This window comes from Ranitomeya variabilis, chromosome 3 (genome assembly GCF_051348905.1).
Source record: "Ranitomeya variabilis isolate aRanVar5 chromosome 3, aRanVar5.hap1, whole genome shotgun sequence".
NCBI classification, from domain to species: domain Eukaryota; kingdom Metazoa; phylum Chordata; class Amphibia; order Anura; family Dendrobatidae; genus Ranitomeya; species Ranitomeya variabilis.
The window spans coordinates 446,936,496-446,959,249 of NC_135234.1; the positions used below are offsets into that span (position 1 = coordinate 446,936,496).

The following is a 22,754-nucleotide window of genomic DNA, read 5'->3' on the forward strand; positions in this document are numbered from 1 at the left end:
GTTGAAGCAAAGATGAATGAAGCACGTTATCAGCAAATACTGCAGGCAAATTTGCAGTCATCATCCCTGAAGCTGCGCATGGGACGGTCCAAAACACAAGGCCAAGTCGACCTGTCCTTGGCTACAGCAGAACAAAGTGAAGGTTCTGTGTTATGATCCCGTGACCTTGGAGCTGCATGAGAGACTTTCTCAGGAGTAGGTGGTACCTGTACTGACCGTAAACCCTAAACTAACACCGCAACTAGAAGTAGCCGTGGGATGTACCTAACACGTCCTAGACACCTCGACACAGCCGGAGGACTAAATACCCCTATAGATGGAAATGGGAATTCTATCTTGCCTCAGAGCAGAACCCCAAAGGATAGGCAGCCCCCCGCAAATATTGACTGTGAGTATAAGAGGAAAAACACACGCAGGCAGAGAAACAGGATTTAGCAAAAGAGGCACTTCTAGCTAAATAGAAAAGGATAGGACAGAATTCTAAGCGGTCAGGATTAAAATCCTAAAAATATCCACAGCAGATAATACAAATATTCCACATCTAACTAAAGACATAGAAAGTACATCTGCATCTCCTGAGAATCCAGCATGACTGAAAAATCCAAACAAAGTCTAAGCTGGACAAAAACACAATGAATTGCACTGAATTGCAAAGCACACTGCATGTGTGCACAAAGAAAAAAAACCAGACACTTATCTTAGCTGAATTTGCAGCAGGGTATGAGGAGCCAGAGAGAGATGCAATCCCTCCAAGTACAATGGACAACTGGCATGGACTCATGGATCCTGCACACCTAAATACCTAATAGAGCTGCAATCAGCAGAAACACCTGCCCGGATTACAACCCCAAGACAACTGCACTACCACCAACAACCACCGTAGGGAGCCCAAGAGCAGAATTCACAACAGTTCTGGAGTGGCCATCTCAGTCTCTTGAACTTAATATCATTGAGCCACTCTGGGGAGATCTCAAGCACGCAGGCTTTTTGCCAAGATGAGTGGGCAGCTTTACCATCTGAGAAAATAAAGGGCCTCATCCACAGCTACCACAAAAGACTTCAAGATGTCATTGATTTTAGAGGAGGCAATACACGGTATTAAGAAATGGTGTATGTGAACTTTTGATCAGGGTCATTTGGATGTTTTAGTCTGTCATTATGATTTAAAAAAAAAAACGTAGTTTGACAATAAATGGCTTCATCCAACCACTAACCATGAGTGTAGAAAAAGTTTTGGTGTTATCATTCATAGTCTCTGGAAAAAAAAGGCCAAGAAAGCAAAAATTCTGCCAGGGTATGTAAACTTTTGAGCACAACTGTATAGAGGGAGAGATATCTTTTACATGCCAGTATATTGAAAGAAAATTACTTGTTTGTTTTTCTTTCTTTAAATTTATCCATTGAAAACATACTCAAAACATTAATTTTGTGAACTTTTTCTAATTTTAAACAATCCAGATATGTATTTTCTTTCTGGTCTGTGAATATGATAGTATAGCGTTAATTTTCCTCTAGTCGTCTTATTACAGACAAGAAAGCAATGTAAGGTATCCTGCTATTAGAAGGCAAGAGGCAGAGATCACAGGGTCACAGCAGTGACAGAAGGTGATGGTTACAGCTCACCACCTCCGCCTCTCTGCAGCTCTCTGCACATGTTATGTATGTAACATGTCTGGAAGAGATGACTTGTTGACTTCCATGACAAAATGTATGGCTTTATAATATCTATTGAACATGCAGTGGTCTTTACTGAGATACTTGAAACCAAATTGAAAATACAATGCCACACAGTCCAAATTCATGAAATTGGCTGGAAGATCTGGCTTTGAAATGCCCGTACTGACTAGAACATGGATTATTGACGCACATGCAATTATCAACTAACAGTACCTGTCTCTATTACAGTACAATATTACCTTTATTGTTGTACTGCTCTTTACGTGTGCCAGGAGGAGCTATTCTTTCGGATGCCTGGTGACCCCAGCTCATTTTATTTTCCTGGTACATTGTGTGTACTGTAAAGGATCTTGAAAAAGCTTTTGTCCTTTATTGTACATTAAATGCAACTTACAGCGTCCAGTAGCAAAATTCCACTTTCATTTTGTAACAATACGTTTTAATGTCTATTGTCTATTTTTATTTTAAACTTACTTTGGAATAACATTTTGGGTAACTCGGGGAAATTTTTTTTTTTTTGTTGTAAATTAAAAAATTTAACTTTAAAATAGTCACTGTGGAAGGAATCAATATTATATATTGAGGAACCACTGTATCTCTGAACTGCTGTTAACAAAGCAAAATAGCGGCTCCGACAAGACAGCGTATATAGCCAATACACAAAGTCTTGCAATTAGCATAAGGCTGGAGGGAAGGCCTCCAAGCCCAATACATATTCAGAATAATGGTATGGGTGCAATAGTAGCATTTCATCATTTGTATTCCAGAAGACCTATCAATTTGTAACCGTAGATAACGATCCAAAGAAAAAAGTAGAAAGAGAAGAAAGAATGGAATGTTACTGACTTCTGCACCTTACCTATCAAAGTACCATTAATAGAGACCTAGTTTAAATTTTTGCCTGGAGTCAGCCAAGTTTAAAAAAATTTAAGATTCTTTGAACTAAGAACCAGGGATACCACTTGGCGAACCACATAGAAATCAAACAGATCTTCTCCCCATATGGAAAAATATTACAAGTCCCAGATAACCCTTTTTAAGATGACAGGTCTGTGTGCCAAGGTTATATTGCACTTAATTTGTTGTGTTCTGGAGATTCATTAAGTAAAATCCGTTTTAACGATCCCAGAGTAATCATGTGGAACACAAAGCAGAAAATGACGGAGGTTCAGTGCCAGCGATTCAAATGCTTTTGTGAGTTGTACTACCTTGTTTGGACATCTTTGAATTGTAACGAAGAGTGTACATGAGGCCAAATAATGTGTTCTGAGCATTCTATTTTCCTTCTTTTAAAGATGTTTGTAGTTGAGAGGATTGAAGGAATGAGCTCCAGTCTTCATGAGTTCAGTATTACTGGATCTACTTATGCTCCAGAGGGGCAAGTGTAAGTATATTTGTCAAACATTCAGCCTTTCTGTCATCCTGATAAAAATACATTATAAATGTATTGTTTTTTAAAAAGTTACTGGGAATGGTCTTCATATGGATATCCTAACTTTGTTGGACAAGCCTAAATTTGACAAAATAAAGCATTTTTCTGGTATTTCTTTGACATCATATATTCATTTGTGACCTAATTTTTCAAGTGGAGTTTTGAATTTTGACTGGCATTCCTTAATTGCTAAGCCTTGCCTCCAGTTGGATGAACACGTAGAGGAGGGCTGCGCTACTGGAGTAAATAAAGTCTTCAGAAATGACTTAAGTGACATAAGCAGATAATCAGCCAATGTTTTTCTGATTACGCGCTGTTAAAGTCCAACACTAACTGCAGTGGTCCTGCTGCTGGTGGAACAGTGTCAGCTCTTATTCTTGTGTCGGCACAGATCAGAGTGACCTACGTTGAATCCAGGTGGATTCCAGTAGGTATTTTTTTTACACCTTCAAGTCCCTGGGGAACCTTTTTTTCACCCAGACAACATATTTTAAGCTTATTTGAATGCTTTTATTTTGTTGGAACAGCTTGAAGGATGATAATCCTGTGCAGTGTGGAGATTATGATGGTTTGGTGGAACTGGCTACAATCTGTGCTCTCTGTAATGACTCCTCTTTGGATTTTAATGAGGTAAGTACAAAGATATTATTTTAAAAAATCGTCATCTTCTGAAATGTCTATAATTTAATTGTAGTAAGGTACTGATTTATTGACAACACATTAATTTTGTAGTCCAAGGGAATATATGAAAAGGTGGGAGAAGCAACAGAGACCGCATTGACTTGTCTGGTGGAAAAAATGAATGTATTTAACATGGATTTAGCGAAGCTTTCGAAGGTGGAACGAGCAAATGCCTGCAATTCTGTGAGTATGCTTAAATCTGTAAACAGGTCTTTCGAACTAGATGTGAACCTGTGCTTGGATGTTATTGCATTACATATTCAATGGTTTACTAATATATCCTGGATGTCCTAATAACCTCTATCAAGATTAGTCAGTGAAAGCCAAATTCCAGCAATCAGGGCCTATGTCATAGTATATTGTTGCTATTCTGTTGACTATAATTGTTACCCACATGCTCAGTCAGTGTAAGGTTAGGTTCGCATTGCGTTGTATTTTTTTGACCCATCAGTGGCTATATCGGTTCTTCTGTCTAAAGACCAGAAAAACTGGTTTCAGGCAGAACCGCTATCATGGCCTTTGACTTTAATGAAGCAGACAGTCACTTTCTGGTCTTTCTGACCTGTTTCAGTTGTCTGTCTTTTTGGGATGGGCACAAAAGCATTAATATACCACAATTTTGTGCCTGCCTCCAAAATTTCAGAGATAGCTAAAACATAGGTCAGACAGAGCACAAAGGGACTCTGTGTCCTACATTAAAGTCAAAGGCCTTGTTGGTGGATCATCCCAAATCCCATTTTAAGGGGTTGCAAGCCTTAGGGTGCATGCCTGAAGTCAGTCTGACAGCAAACTTGTGAAACCTCACAGCACGTACAGTGTACGCTGTGAGGATTCTCCAGTGCCGGGATTGGGCAGCCATGTGACTGCAACTAAGCAATTTACATACTTACGGCCAAGTTCCGACTAATCTCATCTGGCCTCGCTCAATAACTTGCATTGAGTGAGGCCACGAATGTCTAGTCAGCATGTGACCACATGTATGCAAATTACATACTTGTGGTCATGCACCCGCCACTGCCAGAACCGGAGAGTCTTTATAGCGTATGTACAGTGTGCACACTGTGAGGATTCACCAGTCTTGGAGTGACTGTAGACATGTACCCTTAGCCGAACAACCCCTTTAAAGACTTCAGATGGAAGCCTTGATGGAGCCACTTATGTGTTGCAGCAACATGTGAAGGTGGTCTTGGAGGTCCTGTAATTGTATACTTCCCTGTTTTTATAATCAGGAACTAGCATACTTTTTTCCAAACAGTAGTGCTTTTCCTAAAAGATTCCTAATGTCAGCTTGGGGTCTCTATAAGGCCAATTAGTAAGAGTCCATCTTGAATTATACTCCTACTTTCAGTTCTAGATTATTAAAAGATGACGCAATGTAATTGATGTGTAAACTTTATTTACACCATAAACAGTTCATTACAACAGTTCCATGGACTAATTGTGGATAAACTAAGAATGTGAATAAGGTGTTTAGAAGAATCACTCTTTCATGTCTAACAGGTTATAAAGAAACTTATGAAGAAGGACTGTACTTTGGAGTTCTCTCGTGATCGCAAATCCATGTCAGTGTATTGCACGCCTGTTAATTCCGGTGGTGCAGCGTCTGGCAGCAAGATGTTTATAAAGGTACTGTAAGTGGGATTGTTATGTTGCATTTTGTTGTACAGATTTTTGAAAAATTTGGATGCTATGTTATATGGAATGGTTGTCCCATTAAAGCTTATGGACCTCATACAGGGTAATCCCTGCTCAGGGCCCTTCTCTATGAGCTTGTGCTGAAAGCTACTAACTGGCAGTGAGTATTACTCTGCTATATTACATGCACAATTATTAACCTAAAAAATTACAGTTGAAATAAGCAGCTGACCGCCTTGGCAAAATCTAATTTTTTTTTGGAGGCTTCTAGAAGTAGGTCCACAGAAAACAATCATCTGATCACTGCAATAGCTCTTATATCTAAGGAGTTTCACGATGAAATGAAATATAACATCTACCTATTAATGAGGATTTTATTGTATTTTTATGGCATATGTACACATTGGTGGCACTGAACGCAGGTTGTTCAGAACCATCAAGATAAATGTAAAGCATGATGATGACACCAGCATAAAAGTTGTGCCCATACCACTGCCTGCAAGTGGATGCTTATGATAACTCCAATTTCGGCCATTTATCCCTTAGGTGCTGCAGTCAATGCTAACTGCAGCAGCCCCATAGTGTGATGTTAGTAAATAATGGTAGGACACTGATTAAATTTTGTTAACATACCATAGCTACCATAAATAGTTGACTTGTAGGCCATGACTGGCAAGAATGCTTTTGAAAAATGGTGTTGTAATGCAACTATTAAAGCCGAAAGGGAATCCATCAGTAAGTTTGACCTCTCACTCCCTAAACCCTTTAAAATCATTATGTAAAAGTTTACTAGTGAAACATGTGAATGTTAAATAATACAGTAAGACAGCACACTTTTTTTAATGGAAATACGTACAGAATTTATGCTTTAGTCCTAAACAATGCCATATGAATACAGTTTTTAATCCCCAAATCAGGTTTGAGCCGTTTGTCTTTTCTCCTTTCCAAATTTATAGACGTTAAACACGAAGATATATTTCTATGCAAATGTAGTAATATATGGTAAAATGGCTTAAATAAAAAAACCACAACCCTTATCATAGTATGTAAATGGAAAAACTAAAAAGGCATGCCTTTCTGAAGGTAGCATGGTCAAAGGGAACCTGTAATGTCCTCAGATGCTATTAACCTGAAGATATAGAGGTAATTTGCAGGTTAATAACGTGCCAATGTTGTCCAGTCATCTTATTGAAAGCACGGCTATTGGGAGGAAATGAACCTTATTCCTTCTGAGTTACGGGTTTCAGTTATAGAGGTGTGCTGGAGGAGTTTAAGTCCTCTCTCTGTACACAGTGTGTAGTGGCTAAAAGCATGCCGGGGCAATTTGATAGTACAAATACACTCTAGAAGAGCTGTCAATCAAAATACTGGGGTAGGCTTATAGCGAAACAAGTGAAACCACTTCTGTACTACGGCTGAAAGCCGGACGTTCCTGGTAGGAATTCCCTCCAGTAGCCGCACTTTCATGGCTTATGACAGGTCAGTGACTGCCCCCTATTTTACATACTGCATAGAATATGGATTGAAAAAAAAAATAGCGGTGCCTGCGCAGTAGCATCTATCAGAATGATGCTACTGCTCAGATGCCGCCAGTGCCATCTTAATGGAGCCTAATTTTTTTTTACTCTGGCAAAATGGCGACAATTGCTGCGCAGTAGCATCTATTTGACAGCAATAGATGCTACAGCATCGGTGCCTGCCTGATGAATGTTTTTTTTGTTTGTTTGTTTTTCAAACCATATTCTATGCACTATGTAAAATAGTGGGCAGTGACCTGTTATAAGCCATATAGATGATGATGATAATAATAATAATCTTTATATAGTGCCAACATATTCTGCAGCGCTTTACAGTTTAACAGTTTCAAACACAACAGTCATAAGTAACAATGTTAACAATACAATTAAAGCACAATAAGACCATGCTCGTGAGAGCTTACAATCTACAATGAGGTGGGGGAGATACAAAGTAGAGGAGCTTATTTACAATGATGTATTTACAATGATGGCCCAGCCATCTTCAGGGGATGGGGGATAGATGGAGATCGTGAATTGGGCTACACACGCGCCCTTACACACAAAATGTCTTTTTATTAGGGAACGTGATAGGCCACTCTGAACAAATATGTTTTGAGGGCGCGCCTAAAATTATGCAAATAGTAAATGGTCCTAATTTCTTGGGGTATAGCAATCCAGAGCATTGGCGCAGAGGGGGAGAAGTCTTGGAGATGTAGAGATATAGATGAATACCTAAGCAGAGCACCACATGAAGACCCCCCCCCCCCCCCCCCACACAGGCCGCCCCGCTGCACAAGCATATTATTAATTGAAAATAAAGATTAACCGCTTCACCCCGAAGCCTGTTTTCAACTTCCTGACCAGGCCATTTTTTTCAATTCTGACCACTGTCACTTTGAGGTCATAACTCTGTAACGCTTCAACGGATCCTGATGATTCTGAGATTGTTTTCTCGTGACATATTGTACTTTATGATAGTGGTAAAATTGTCGATTTGACTTGCGTTTATTTGTGAAAAAAACGGAAATTTGGCGAAAATTTTGAACATTTTGCAATTTTTAAACTTTTAGTTTTAAGGCCATTAAATTAGAGAGTCATATCATACAAAATAGTTAATAAATAACATTACCCACATGTCTGCTTTACATTAGCACAATTTTGGAAACATAATTTTTTTTGTTAGGATGTTATAAGGGTTAAAAGTTGACCAGCGATTTTTCATTTTTTCAACAAAATTTGCAAAACCATTTATTTTTAGGAACCACCTCACACTTCAAGTCACTTTGAGGGGTCTATATGACACAAAATGCCCAAAAGTGACACCATTCTAAAAACTGCAACCCTCCAGGTAATCAAAACCACATTCAAAACGTTTATTAACCCTTCAGGTGCTTCACAGGAATTTTTGGAATGTTTAAAAACAATTGTACATTTACAATGGTGTTCAAAAGTCCTGCATAGGCATGAAGAAAACTATATGTTTCATACTTCTGAATCTCTACAGTGAAACTGGTGAAACATATATGTTTTTGTAATCCCTCATTGTATGCCATACTCATTTTTGAATGTCCCAAGTGTATAAATTGTTATGGTATGCGCATTTTTGATCATTTTTTTACAGCATAACCATACCTACACCAGTACAGTGTGTTGAATGGTGAACAGGTTTCTAAGTTCATTAACTTCCAATGCAAGTTCACACAGACTTAAATTTTACTTTTTAAGATTTATTATTTTTTATTTAATTCAGAGTCCTGAAAAGGGCCTTTTGAGTGCATCTTTAGCTTCTAATACTTTATTGGCCAGCCTTTGCTCTTGAGCACCAGCTTGCATCTCTGTGGCATTGAGTGAACAAGCTTCTGCAGATGTTCACGAGTGATGATGTGGTTCCAGGCCTGTATCAGAGCCTCAATCAACTCACTCTTGGTCCTTGGCTGTTTCTAGATATCTCTAATGATACCTTGTGCCACAAATTTTCAATTGGATTGAGGTCCGGGGACTGAGCTGGCCAGTCAATAGTAGCCACCTTGTTCTTTTTTTCCATTCCGTTACTGTGTTAGCTCTGTGACAAGGAGCATTATCATTCTAGAAGGTATAATCCCCTGAAAACAGGTGTTGAGCAGAAGGCAGCATTTTCTTATTAAGGATGTCTATGTATTTTTTTGCATTAACCATACCCTCCACAATATGAAGCCTTCCAATTCCAACACCATTGGCTGCCATACAGCCCCAGACCATTACTTTCATTGGATGTTTCACAGAGAAGCTCAAACACTCTGGCTTGTACTCTTCATGTTGGAACCTTCTCACATAAGACTTGCCATCATTTCCTAAAATGCAAAAAGTGCTTTCATCACTAAATAGCACTTTTTCCCACTCCTCCTTCCTCCATTTTAAATATTTCAATGCCCACAATCCTCCGCTGACAAAAATCTGAAGGCTGCCATCATAAAACTCTACAGTATGATTCACTAGATAGACCAACAGCTAAAACAAACAAACAAAGCAGCAGATGTGATGCAATGTAATGCAATGTTGATTGACTGCCATATCCAGGTTATGATTGGTCACAAGAACCTCATCTATGATTGGCTAATTTTGGATCTGAAGCTGTACAATATTTAGTTGTGCTTTCAATTCCCATATTGTTGCAATAATTTCAGGCAAAACTGCTTCAAAAGCTAAAAATATTACAGGGAGAGAATGCAAAATTGTACTCTGAACAAAACCATATATAATGTGTCATATCAGCATCGAAGATATTCGACAGAAAACATTTAAAACTTGAAAAATCAATTTATCCTATGCAGGACTTTTGAACACCACTGTAACTTGTTTTCACAAAATTTTTACTTAAGATCCACTTTGTTTTATTTTACCAAGGGTAACAGGACAAATTGGACCACAAAAGTTGTTGTACAATTTGTCCTGAGTACGCTGATACCCCGCATTTGGGGGTAAACCACTGTTTGGGCGCATGGCAGAGCTCGGAAGGGATGGAGCGCCGTTTGACTTTTCAATGCAAAATTGGCTGGAATTGAGATCGGACACCATGTAGCGTTTGGAGAGCCCCTGATGTGCCTAAACAGTGGAAACCCCCCACATGTGACACCATTTTGGAAAGTAAACCCCCAAAGGAACTAATCTAGATGTGTGGTGAGCACTTTGAACCCCCAATTGTTTCACTAAAGCTTTGAATGTAGAGCCGTGAAAATTAAAAACATTTTTTTCCACAAAATGATCTTTTAGTCCACAATTTTTTATTTTCCCAAGGTAACAGGAGAAATTGGACCCCAAAAGTTGTTGTCCAATCGGTCCTGAGTGCGCTGATAATCCCATATGTGGGGGGGGAAACCACCGTTTGGGCGCATGGCAGAGCACGGAAGGGAAGGAGCGCTGTTTTGGAATGCAGACTTTGATGGAATGGTCTGCGGGCGTCAAGTTGCATTTGCAGAGCCCCTGATGTACCTAAACAGTAGAAACTCCCACAAGTGACCCCATATTGGAAACTAGACCCCCCAAGGAACTTATCTAGATTTGTTGTGAGAAATTTAAACCAAGTGTTTCACTACAGTTTATAACACAGAGCCGTGAAAATAAAAATCTTTTTTTTTTCCACAAAAAAATTATTTTTTAGCCCCGGTTTTGTATTTTCCCAAGTGTTTTGCTAAAGTTTATAACGCAGAGCCGTGAAAATAAATATATTTTCTTCCACAAAAATGATATTTTAGCACCCAAATTTTTATTTTCCCAAGGGTAACAGAACAAATTGGACCACAAAAGTTGTTGTCCAATTTGTCCTGAGTACGCTGATACCCCATATGTGGGGGGGAACCACGGTTTGGGCGCCAGGCAGAGCTTGGAAGGGAAGGAGCGCCGTTTGGAATGCAGACTTAGATGGATTGGTCTGCAGGCGTCAGGTTGCATTTGCAGAGCCCCTGATGCACCTAAACAGTAGAAACTCCCACAAGTGACCCCATATTGGAAACTAGACACTCCAATGAACTTATCTAGATTTGTTGTGAGAAATTTAAACCAAGTGTTTCACTACAGTTTATAACACAGAGCCGTGAAAATAAAAATCTTTTTTTTTTCCACAAAAATTATTTTTTAGCCCCCGGTTTTGTATTTTCCCAAGGGTAAAAGGAGAAATTGGGCCCAAAAGTTGTTGTCCAAATTGTCCTGAGTACGCTGATACCCCATATGTTGGGGTAAACCCCTGTTTGGGCGCACGGGAGAGCTCGGAAGGGAAGGAGCACTATTTTACTTTTTCAACGCAGCATTGGCTGGAATTGAGATAGGACGCCATATCGTGTTTGGAGAGCCCCTGATGTGCCTAAACAGTGGAAACCCCCCAATTCTATTCTGAAACCCTAACCCAAACACACCCCTAACCCCAACCATAACCCTAACCACACCCCTAATCCCAACCGTAAATGTAATCCAAACCCTAACTTTAGCTGTAATCCAAACCCTAACTTTAGCCCCAACCCTAACCCTAACTTTAGCCCCAACCCGAACCCTAACCCTAACTTTAGCCCCTAAACCTTAACTTTAGCCCTAACCCTAATGGGAAAATGGAAATACATTTTTTTAAAAATTTATTATTTTTCCCTAACTAAGGGATTAATGAAGGGGGTTTGATTTACTTTTATAGCTTTTTTTTGGCGGATTTTTATGATTGGCAGCCGTCACACACTAAAAGATGCTTTTTATTGCAAAAAATAGTTTTTGCATCACCACATTTTGAGAGCTAGACTTTATCCATATTTTGGCCCAGAGAGTCATGTGAGGTCTTGTTTTTTGCGGGACGAGTTGACATTTTTATTGGTACCATTTTCGGGCACATGACACTTTTTGATCGCTTTTTATTCAGATTTTTGGGAGGCAAAATGAACAAAAACAAGCAATTCCTGAATTTCTTTTAGGGGCGTTTATATCGTTCCGCGTGTGGTAAAATTGATAAAGCAGCTTTATTCTTCGGGTTAGTACGATTACAGCGATACCTCATTTATATATTTTTTTTTATGTTTTGGCTCTTTTACACAAAAACTATTTTATATAAAAATTAATTGTTTTTGCATCGCTTTATTCTGAGAGCTATAACTTTATTTTTCTGCTGATGATGCTGTATGGCATTTTTTTTTTTTTGCGGGACTAGATGACATTTTCAGCGGTACCATGGTTATTTATATCCGTCTTTTTGGTCACATTTTATTGCACATTTTGTTCGGCGGTATGATAATAAAGCGTTGTTTTTTGCCTCGTTTTTTATTTATTTTTTTGCGGTGTTCACTGAAAGGGTTAACTAGTGGGATAGTTTTATAGAGCGGGTCTGTACCAAATATGTGTACTTTTATTGTTTTTGTTTTTTTTTATTTACATACATAAATGGATTTATTGGAAAACATTTATTTATTCTTTATTTGGGAATTTTTTTTTTTTTACACTTTATTGTCTCAGGGTGGGACATCACTATATTTTCACTATATTGACAGGCAGTTCAGGAGGCGCCAGCAAGCCACTTCAGTGAAGGACCCGGAAGGAGCCCCGTGGCCATCTTGGATCGGGGACTCCTTCCAGAACACCGGAACAACGCGATCGCATCGCGTTGTTCCGGTGGTAGAGCGCAGGGAGCCCCCGTCCCTGCGCAATGCCCCTCTATGTCTCTGTCAATACTGACAGCGGCATCAGAGGGCTTAAAATAAATGCCTACGATCGGCGCTAGCGCCGATCGTGGGCATTGCTGTGGGGTGTCAGCTGTCACATACAGCTGACACCCGCACGCGATCGCTGCGGTGCTCACTGTGAGACCGCGCGATCGTGCCGCCGTACTAGTACTGCGGTTTGCATCAACCAAGGCATCATTTTAATCAGTATAACGGCGCCAATCTGACACTGTCTGTATGTTACTGAGCACAATCCTGACTGACAGGTTCACTGGAGAGCGGAGTAATGGACCACCTCGGTAAAGGGCTTTTATCAGTTGATTCGTTCTTCCCGCCTGCTCAGACTGACATGTCTCTCCGTATGCTGACACTGTGCTTTCAACTATGTTTTTTGACACACCGCACAGTTAAACTTCGATGTTTAGAATATATTAACCAGTGTATTTCATGCTGCCCATGTTTCAGGCAACATGAATCAGCTGAGCGATGAAGATGATCATGTCACTTGCTTTTTAACAATTCCATTTCTCTCAAATCTTTTTCACAATATGGAGGCTAAAACTGAACTGGTAAACATGTATTTGATAAAAATTGAAGCAACTACACCAATGTGAATTCAGTTTGACTTGATAGAGTGCATTTTAGGCCGGGGTCACACTTGCGAGTTCAATGCGAGAAACTCGCACGAGTCTCTCGCATCAATACCCGGTACTGCCGCCAGCACTCGGGACCGGAGCGTTTAGCTACATGTATATCAATGCAGCCGCACGCCGGCAGTGCGGGACTTTATGTGAGAGACTCGTGCGAGTTTCTCACATTGAACTCACAAGTGTGACCCCGGCATTAGGCAGAGTGTAGCAGCTCTTGTAAAGTTGTCTTTCACACAAGATAATAATCTGTGAGGCAAAGACAGGATAGGTTATTGTGCATCTCAGGGCAGTGCAACCATTTTCACCCACGAACTGCAGGTCCAGCTTTAACGAAGTACTGCAACTTTTGGAATCTACAAAATGGGGTTTTCTGATAAAAACCATGACAGGAAGCTTAAATGTACATCCCAAGAATGTAAAAAAAAAAATAACATACAAGCGACTACTCCTATTTTAGTGTAGCAAGGGGGGTATCTTTTGTTTGCTTGGCTTTAAAAATGAGTGGTGTTGTACGGCATGTATAGTGGTATTCTACTACCACCTAGTGTACAGTTCACTACTGTAGTTTATCCATGGTTGCTACTAGATTATTCCGTGGAGTAATTGTTATAAACAATCTAGTAATCCAGCAAGTATTGCTTTGTAAGTATATGGTGATTGTGATTTTCTGTGCAGTTCTTACAAGACTTTCCTTTAGCTACTTGAAATTCAATGCTAAATAGGATTGTAGGATTGAGAGTAAAAAGACTTTTATAGGATATATTATCAGTTCTAATTAAAAAAAAAAAAAAAAAATCAGACAAATTATGAAAAAAACAAAACACAATACACTGGGTTAGGTTTTTTTTTTTTTTATTTGTTCTGTGTACATCTTGCTAAAAAAATGTTTTTATTTTAGGGTGCTCCTGAAAGTGTAATAGAACGCTGTAATTTTGTTCGTGTGGGTTCTACAAAGATTCCCTTGACTCCATCTGCTAGAGAGAGAATCATGTCCAAGATTCGAGACTGGGGTACTGGTATGGATACACTTCGTTGCCTTGCTCTGGCTACACGGGATCTGCCACCAAAAATGGAAGACATGCAATTAGATGATTCGAACAAGTTTATCAATTACGAGGTAAGTGTTTCTGAATACCTCTTTGTATAATAAAAGTATTAATGGTTTAATTGTACTAAGCCTGTTGTATTTCATCTTAGACAAATTTGACGTTTGTTGGGTGTGTGGGCATGCTTGATCCGCCTCGTAAAGAAGTAACTACCTCAATTCAGATGTGCAAAAAAGCTGGCATTAAAGTGATAATGATAACTGGGGACAACAAAGGCACAGCAGTGGCTATTTGCCGAAAAATTGGAATTTTCTCCAACTCTGAGGACATAGCAGACAAGGCTTATACTGGCCGGGAGTTTGATGACCTCCCATTAGAGAAACAGCGGGATGCATGCCGCAACGCTCGGTGCTTCGCCCGTGTGGAACCAGCACACAAGTCCAAAATTGTAGAATATTTGCAGTCCTTTAATGAAATCACTGCTATGGTAAGAAATCAATCAGAAAACCATTATAGAATGAACTAAAAATGTCAGATGTTGCTATTGATATATTTTTGTTTCCTTTGTCTCGTTAGACTGGTGATGGAGTAAATGATGCTCCTGCCCTTAAAAAAGCTGAGATAGGCATTGCTATGGGCTCTGGCACCGCAGTCGCAAAATCAGCTGCAGAGATGGTTCTCTCTGATGACAACTTCTCTACCATAGTGTCTGCTGTTGAAGAAGGGAGAGCAATTTATAATAACATGAAACAGTTTATTCGTTATCTTATCTCTTCTAATGTTGGTGAAGTAGTCTGGTAAGATATTGCTGATATATTCCGTTTGTCCACAAGATAATGCAGAAGGGTTTTCTACTGTTATTTCTGGTTTCAATCTGTATTTATGTATTAAGGATATGTGCGCACATTGAGTATCTGGATGCAGAATTTTCTGCACCATTTCTGCATCTCTTGGCAGAAAAAATGCAAGCGTACAAGACGTGTGTTTTCGATGCATTTTTGCATGTGTTTTTTTTTTCACTTGCATTTTTCAAGCATTTTTAGACCTCAATGAATGCTATTAGTTATAGATAAATATCCAGCAGATATATAATTGTGCAACCCCCCACACCTATTATAAAAATTGCACCCTTCAGTGCCTTGCATGTGGAGCTTATTGTACAGCTTTCTATGTAGCTATTAAATAAATGAAGAAAACGATGTAGGTTCCCCTTTTATTTTTTTATTTTTTTTGTAACCACTAAAGGTAAAGCTGAAAGCTGATATGATCAGGCTGGGAAGGTCTATGGTTATTGGGCTCTTCCAATCCTATAAATACCTGCCCGCTGCTGCCCTAGACGTTGAGCATCACATTAACCCCTTCTCGACATGTGCCGTACTAGTACGGCGCATGTCGGGTCCCCTGTTTTGATGTGGGCTCCGGCGGTGAGCCCACATCAAAGTCGCGACATGTCAGCTGTTTTGTACAGCTGACATGTGCACGCAATAGCGGCGGGTGAAATTGCAATTCTCCCGCCGCTATTAACCTGTTAAATGCCGCTGTCAAACGCTGACAGTGGCATTTAACCGGCGCTTCCGGCCGCGCGGCCGGAAATGAGCGCATCACCGACCCCCGTCACATGATCGGGGGTTAGCGATGCGTCAGGATGGTAACCATAGAGGTCCTTGAGACCTCTATGGTTAATGATGCCGGCCTGCTGTGAGCGCCCCCCCTGTGGTCGGCGCTCATAGCAAGCCTGCATTTCCGCTACATAGCAGCGATCTGATGATCGCTGCTATGTAGCTGAGCCGATCAGGCTATGCCAGCTTATAGCCTCCCATGGAGGCTATTGAAGCATGGCACAAGTTAAAAAAAAATGTTTCTAAAAATATGAAAAAAATAAAAAATATATAAAAGTTTAAATCAGCCCCCTTTCGCCCCATCCAAAATAAAACAATTAAAAAAAAAATCAAACCTACACATATTTGGTATCGCCGCGTTCAGAATTGCCCGATCTATCAATAATAAAAAAAGGCATTAACCTGATCGCTAAACGGCGTAGCGAGAAAAAAAATTGAAACGCCAGAATTACGTTTTTTTGGTCGCCGCGACATTGCATTAAAATGCAATAACAGGCGATCAAAAGAACATATCTGCACAGAAGTGGTATCATTAAAAACGTCAGCTCGGCACGCAAAAAATAAGCCCTCACCCGACCCCGATCACGAAAAATGGAGGCGCTACGGGTATCGGAAAATGGCACATTTTTTTTATTTTTTTAGCAAATTTTGAATTTTTTTCACCACTTAGATAAAAAATAACCTAGACATGTTAGGTGTCTATGAACTCGTAATGACCTGGAGAATCATAATGGCAGGTCAGTTTTAGCATTTAATGAACCTAGCAAAAAAGCCAATCAAGAAACAAGTGTGGGATTGCACTTTTTTGCAATTTCACCGCACTTGGAATTTTTTTCCCATTTTCTAGTACAAGACATGGTAAAACTAATGGTGTCGTTCAAAAGTACAACTCGTCCCGCAAAAAATAAGCCCTCACATAGCCATATTGACGGAAAAGTAAAAAAGTTATGGCTCTGGGAAGGAGGGGAGCGAAAAACGAAAAATGGCCGCGGCGGGAAGGGGTTAAATGCTTAAATTCTGTTGCTTCTGGGCTCTTCCTGGTGCTTTGGCCTTGTGCTTAGGGTTGATGTCAGTTGTGAAGTGTTCCTAAATACAGCTGACAACAAGCCCTGTTGTTGGGGGGATGTCTAAGGCTACTTTCACACTAGTGTCGTGCACTGCACGTCGCTATGCATCCGTTTTGGAGAAAAAACGCATCCTGCAAAAGTGCTTGCAGGATGCGTTTTTTCTCCACAGACTTTTATTAACGGCGCAGTGCGACGCATTGCCACACGTCGCAACCATCGTGCGACTGTTGCGTCGGACCGTCGCCACCAAAAAACGTTGCTTGTAACGTTTTTTGGTGCGTCGTTCCAGTCTTTTCCGACCGCGCATGCGCGGCCGGAACTCCGCCCCCGCCTCCCCGCACCTCACAATGGGGCAGCGGATGCGTTGAAAAAACAGCATCCGCAGCCCCCGTTGTGCGGCGCTTCCACAGCTAGCGTCGGTGCGCCGCCGCGTCGCATAGCGACGTGCAGCACACGACGCTAGTGTGAAAGTAGCCTAATAGACACCTCATTTTCATTACTAACACAGTAATAAAAAGGAAAATCACACAAAAAGTACTTTATTTAAATAAACACTCCTCTACACTTTACCTTATTCACCAGTTTATTAACAAATAAATTCCCAAGCAGGTCTGACATGGTTCACCGAATCTGACGTAGTTCCCGTCTCCATGTCGTTTTTTTCAATTACCTTCTTAGAAAACTGTACAATAAACCCCACATGAAAGGCGCATAACCGGTGCACGCTTATAGATAGATAGAGGTGATGGTCACAACTTTTTTGTGCAAATTTTTAGGTCTCATCCCTGGGAATAATTCTCTTTGGTGTGATTGTAACATACACATAATTTCGTAACATTGCAACCTTGTTTAATGGTGGCTCAATCATCACAAAACTAACAATTATTTGTAATAAATGTTACATCAAAGTAAATGTATAATTTCACAGTAGTGTCACAGTTTCACTTTTTTTAATAAAATGCGCATTGTGGTTCAGGATAGTGATGGCGATGCTTCTCCACACACTGGAGAATAAATTGTTTGTGGTCTTCTTGAGTGCTCAGTGACTGATTGAATGTACTCATGAGTGCAATGGAGCATTCGGCGGCGTCATTCACGATTTTCAATCTGACAACTTTTGAAGATGCATCGATGTAACTTGCTTTAGTGTGCCACAGACCAGGATCTTTATGAAGAACATCTTGGTTTTTCAAGTGAATCTGACTTTTTTTTTGTTGTTGTTGTTGGACGACATGAAGTGATAAAGCTGCTTGTGTGACACAAGGTCTTCGGCAAGCTGCCCAAGAGTTGAGCAGACATCTTTGCCTTCTTTCTCATTCTTTTCTGTGACTGGAACCTCACTGTCCAAAATATCCAGACCCACCATAATCTCACTGAGGTACCACAGGTGTCTGAACGTTTTTATTTCTGCCTCCACAACATTCGTATTGATTCTTTTGTATGCTGTGAGTTCTTGCAGTAATGTCAAGTCATTTTGAGGCGATGTGGCTGGGATCTGAAAAAGTTACTAAGATTTTCTAACTCTGTCAAAGTTAACTGAAATTGGTGACGAAACGTGAAGATCTTCATAGTGTGTCACTTTGGCCATCCATCGGGCCCGATGGTAGGCGCTTGGAGTATTGATGTGTGAAATATAACCCGGCACTCAACTTAGCGGTGAGGAATAGCAGTAGATTTATTGATCCCAAAATATAACAAAAGACGTTTCGGTCCCAGATCAGGACCTTCATCAATCACAGTAATAATGGGTAAAGTTATATGAGGAAAGAAATCCAATGAAAGGAGGGACGTAGCCTGTGTCCCGAGTGCTGCCGCGGCGTCCACTGCTGGAGTGGTGGACACCGCGGCAGCACTCTGGGCACAGGCTACGTCCCTCCCTTCATTGCATTTCTTTACTCGTATAACTTTACCCATTATTACTGTGATTGATGAAGGTCCTGATCTGGGACCGAAACGTCTTTTGTTATATTTTGGGATCAATAAATCTACTGCTATTCCTCACCGCTAAGTTGAGTGCCGGGTTATATTTCATGTATCAATAACTGTTTGGGAACCTACCCGGGCACCACAGGGTTGCAGTGCACACGTTTCTTGATCACTGGAGTATTGATGTGGACATCTGGGTTTGCCAATGAACCAAGGAATAGGAGTGCCTAAATGGAGGAAAAAATGAACATTTAACTTTTTTTGCAAACATTTTACTTCAGAACCATTTTTTTTTATTTTCACAAGTGTAAAAACAGAAATGTAATCATAAATTTTGTTGTGCAATTTCTCCTGAATATGCCGATACCCCATATGTGGGGGTAAACCACAGTTTGGGCGCACCGCAGAGCTTGGAAGAGAAGGAGCGCCGTTTGACTTTTTCAATGCAGAATTGGCTGGAATTGAGATCGGATGCCATGTCACGTTTAGAGAGCCCCTGATGTGCCTAAACAGTGGAAACGCTCCACAAGTGACACCATTTTGGAAACTAGACCCCTTAAGGAACTTATCTAGATGTGTGGTGAGCACTTTGAGCCCCCAAGTGCTTCACAGAAGCTTATAAAGTAGAGCCGTGAAAATAAAAAATCGCATTTGTTTACACAAAAATGATCTTTTCGCCCACAAATTCTTATTTTCACAAGGGTAACAGGAGAAATTAGACCACAAAAGTTGTTGTGCAATTTCTCCTGAGTACGTCGATACCCCATATGTGGGGGTAAACCACTGTTTGGGCACAACGCAGAGCTTGGAAGAGAAGGAGTGCCGTTTTACTTTTTCAATGTAGAATTTGCTGGAATTGAGATCGGACACCATGTCGCGTTTGGAGAGCCTCTGATGTGCCTAAACAGTAGAAACCCCCCACAAGTGACCCCATTTTGGAAACTAGACCACTTAAGGAATTTATCTAGATGTGTGGTGAGCACTTTAAACCCCCAAGTGCTTCACAGAAATTTATAACGTAGAGCCATGAAAATAAAAAATCCTTTTTTTTTCCTCAAAAATGATTTTTTAGCCTGCAATTTTTTATTTTCTCAAGGGTAACAGGAGACATTGGACCCCAAAATCTGGTGACCAGTTTGTCCTGAGTACGCTGATACCCCATATGTGGGTGGGGCACTGTTTGGGCACCCATCGGGGCTCGGAAGGGAAGGAGCACCGCTTGGAATGCAGACTTTGATGGGATAGTCTGCGGGTGTCATGTTGCATTGTTCCTGATGTACCTAAACAGTAGAAACCCCCCACAAGTGACCCCATTTTGGAAACTAGACGCCCCAAAGAGCTTATCTAGATGTGTGGTGATCACTATGAACCCTCAACTGCTTCACAGAAGTTTATAATGTAGAGCCATGAAAATAAGATCATTTTTGTGGAAAAAATATGATTTTTTTTTTCACCCCCAAATTTTTACTTTCACAAGGGTAACAGGAGAAATTGGACCCCAAAGTTTATTGTGCAATTTATGCTGAGTAGGCTGATACCCCATATGTGGGGGTAAACCACTGTTTGGGCGCATTGCAGAGCTCGGAAGGGAAGGAGCGCCATTTTAGAATGCAGACTTTGATAGAATGGTCTGCGGGCATTATGTTGCGCTTGCAGAGCCCCTGATGTACCTAAACAGTAGAAACCCCCCCACAAGTGACCCTATTTTGGAAACTAGACCCCCCCAAGGAACTTATCTAGATGTGTGGTGATAACTTTCAATGCCCAGGTGCTTCACAGAAGTTTATAATGCAGTCGTGAAAATAAAAAGTATTTTTTTAGCCCCCAAGTTTTTATTTTCACAAGGGTAACAGGAGAAATTGGACCCCAAAAGTTGTTGTCCAATTTATCCCGAGTACGCTGATGCCCCATATGTGGGGGTAAACCACTGTTTGGGCGCACGGCAGAGCTCAGAAGGGAGGGAGCACCATTTGACTTTTTGCGCAAAATTGGCTGTGGCGTTTAGAGGCCCCCTGATGTACCTAAACAGTGGAAACCACCCAATTCTAACTCCAACCCTAACCCCAACACACCCCTAACCCTAACCCCAACCCGATCCATAATCCTAATCACAACCCTAACGATAATCACAACCCTAACCCCAAAATAACCCTAATCAGAACCCTAAATCCAACACACCCCTAATCCTAATCTCAACCCTAACCTCAAAACTAACCCTAATCCCAATACACCCCTAATCCGAACCCTAACCCTAATCCCAAACGTAACCCTAATGCCAACCCTAACCCAAATCCCAACTCTAACCCTAACTTTAGCCGCAACCTTATCCCTAACTTTAGCCCTAACTTTAGGCCCAACCCTAACTTTAGCCCCAACCCTAACCCTAAATTTAGCCCTAACCCTAGCCCTAACTTTAGCCCCAACCCTAACCCTAAATTTAGCCCTAACCCTAACGTTAGGCCCAACCCTAGCCCTAACCTTTGCCCCAACCCTAACCCTAAATTTAGCCCCAACTCCTCTAGCTGCCGGCCACCATTTTCTTACCGAAGGAAGAAGCCGGCGGCCAGGAGGGGACACAGGAGGACCCAGGGACACCGGTAAGTATAACAGGGTCCCCGAATCCCCCGATTTCTGTGTCCTCTGATGTGCGATTACATCGCTTTTTTTTTTTTTTGTGCGGTCGCCGGTAAACAGTTAATTACCGGCGATCGCAAAACAGGGGTCGGTAAAAACCGACCCCGATCATGTTCTTTGGGGTCTCGGCTACCCCCGGCAGCCGAGACCCCAAAGATCTTCCGGGTGCTGGCCAGCGGGCACACTGCGCATGCGCCCGCCATTTTTTTGGCCGGAACAAGATGGCGGCGCCCATCGAGAGCCACGAGGAGCACCGGGGGAGACAGGTGAGTATCAGGGGGCGATCGGGGACCCCATTTCTCTGTCCTCTGATGTGCGATCACATCAGAGGACGGAGAAATTAAATGGAAAATCGCGTTTTTTTTTTTTGGGGGGGGGGGTTTGCGTCCGCCGGTAAATGGTTAATTACCGGCGATCGCAACCCGGGGGTCGGTAAAAAACCCCCGAATCATGTTCTCTGGGGTCTCGGCTACCCCCGGTAACAGAGACCCCAGAGAAAATCCTACTCTGGGGGGCGCTATTCACTTTTTCGCTGTGGTTTAAGTACCCTTAACTGCCGCCGTTAAAAGGCGTATCGGCGGTCGTTAAGGGGTTAAAAGGGTAACTTTAAAAAACAAAACATCGAAGGTTTGTAAATACAAACTTATTACAGTCTTTGATTCCCTCCACACGGGGCGAAATCTGTCAGGAGGGTTTATGACTCACTACAGAATCTGAGGAATCTGCTCCAGAGACAGTGAGGACACCAGGTCTCTGATCTTACTTGGATATTGGGACTAGGCTTTCACACCATTTATCTAATCCAATTAAGGATTCATTCTCTGAGCTGTTTGCTTAATTAAATGTCTATTTATTATGCCATACCTCTGTTTGGTGTGGTGTTTTTTTTGTTTTTTTTTGGGGGGGGGAAGGGGGGTTTGTGTTTCTCCAGAAACTTTGTTAGGGTATGTGCACACGTCAGGATTTCTTGCAGAAATTTCCTGAAGAAAACCGGAAATTTTCTGCAAGAAATCCGCATTTTTTTTTTGCGTTTTTTTTTTTCGCGTCTTTTTTAGCATTTTGCAAGCGTAATTAGCTTGCAGAATGCTAAAGTTTTCCAAGCGATCTGTAGCATCACTTGGAAAACTGACTGACAGGTTGGTCACACTTGTCAAACATAGTGTTTGACAAGTGTGACCAACTTTTTACTATAGATGCTGCT

General features: G+C 41.1%; 1 protein-coding gene across 2 annotated transcripts in view; it reads left to right on the plus strand.

Annotated features, from left to right (window-relative positions):
- Positions 1-22,754, plus strand: part of ATP2A3 (ATPase sarcoplasmic/endoplasmic reticulum Ca2+ transporting 3) — a 324,456-nt gene that overhangs the window by 232,721 nt on the left and 68,981 nt on the right. For both annotated transcript variants that reach the window (XM_077296494.1, XM_077296493.1), the window contains exons 9-15: positions 2,973-3,061; positions 3,637-3,739; positions 3,842-3,973; positions 5,291-5,416; positions 14,160-14,378; positions 14,459-14,794; positions 14,884-15,104. In XM_077296494.1, the coding sequence (XP_077152609.1) occupies positions 2,973-3,061; positions 3,637-3,739; positions 3,842-3,973; positions 5,291-5,416; positions 14,160-14,378; positions 14,459-14,794; positions 14,884-15,104 (1,226 nt within the window). The remainder of the gene's footprint in view (positions 1-2,972; positions 3,062-3,636; positions 3,740-3,841; positions 3,974-5,290; positions 5,417-14,159; positions 14,379-14,458; positions 14,795-14,883; positions 15,105-22,754) is intronic.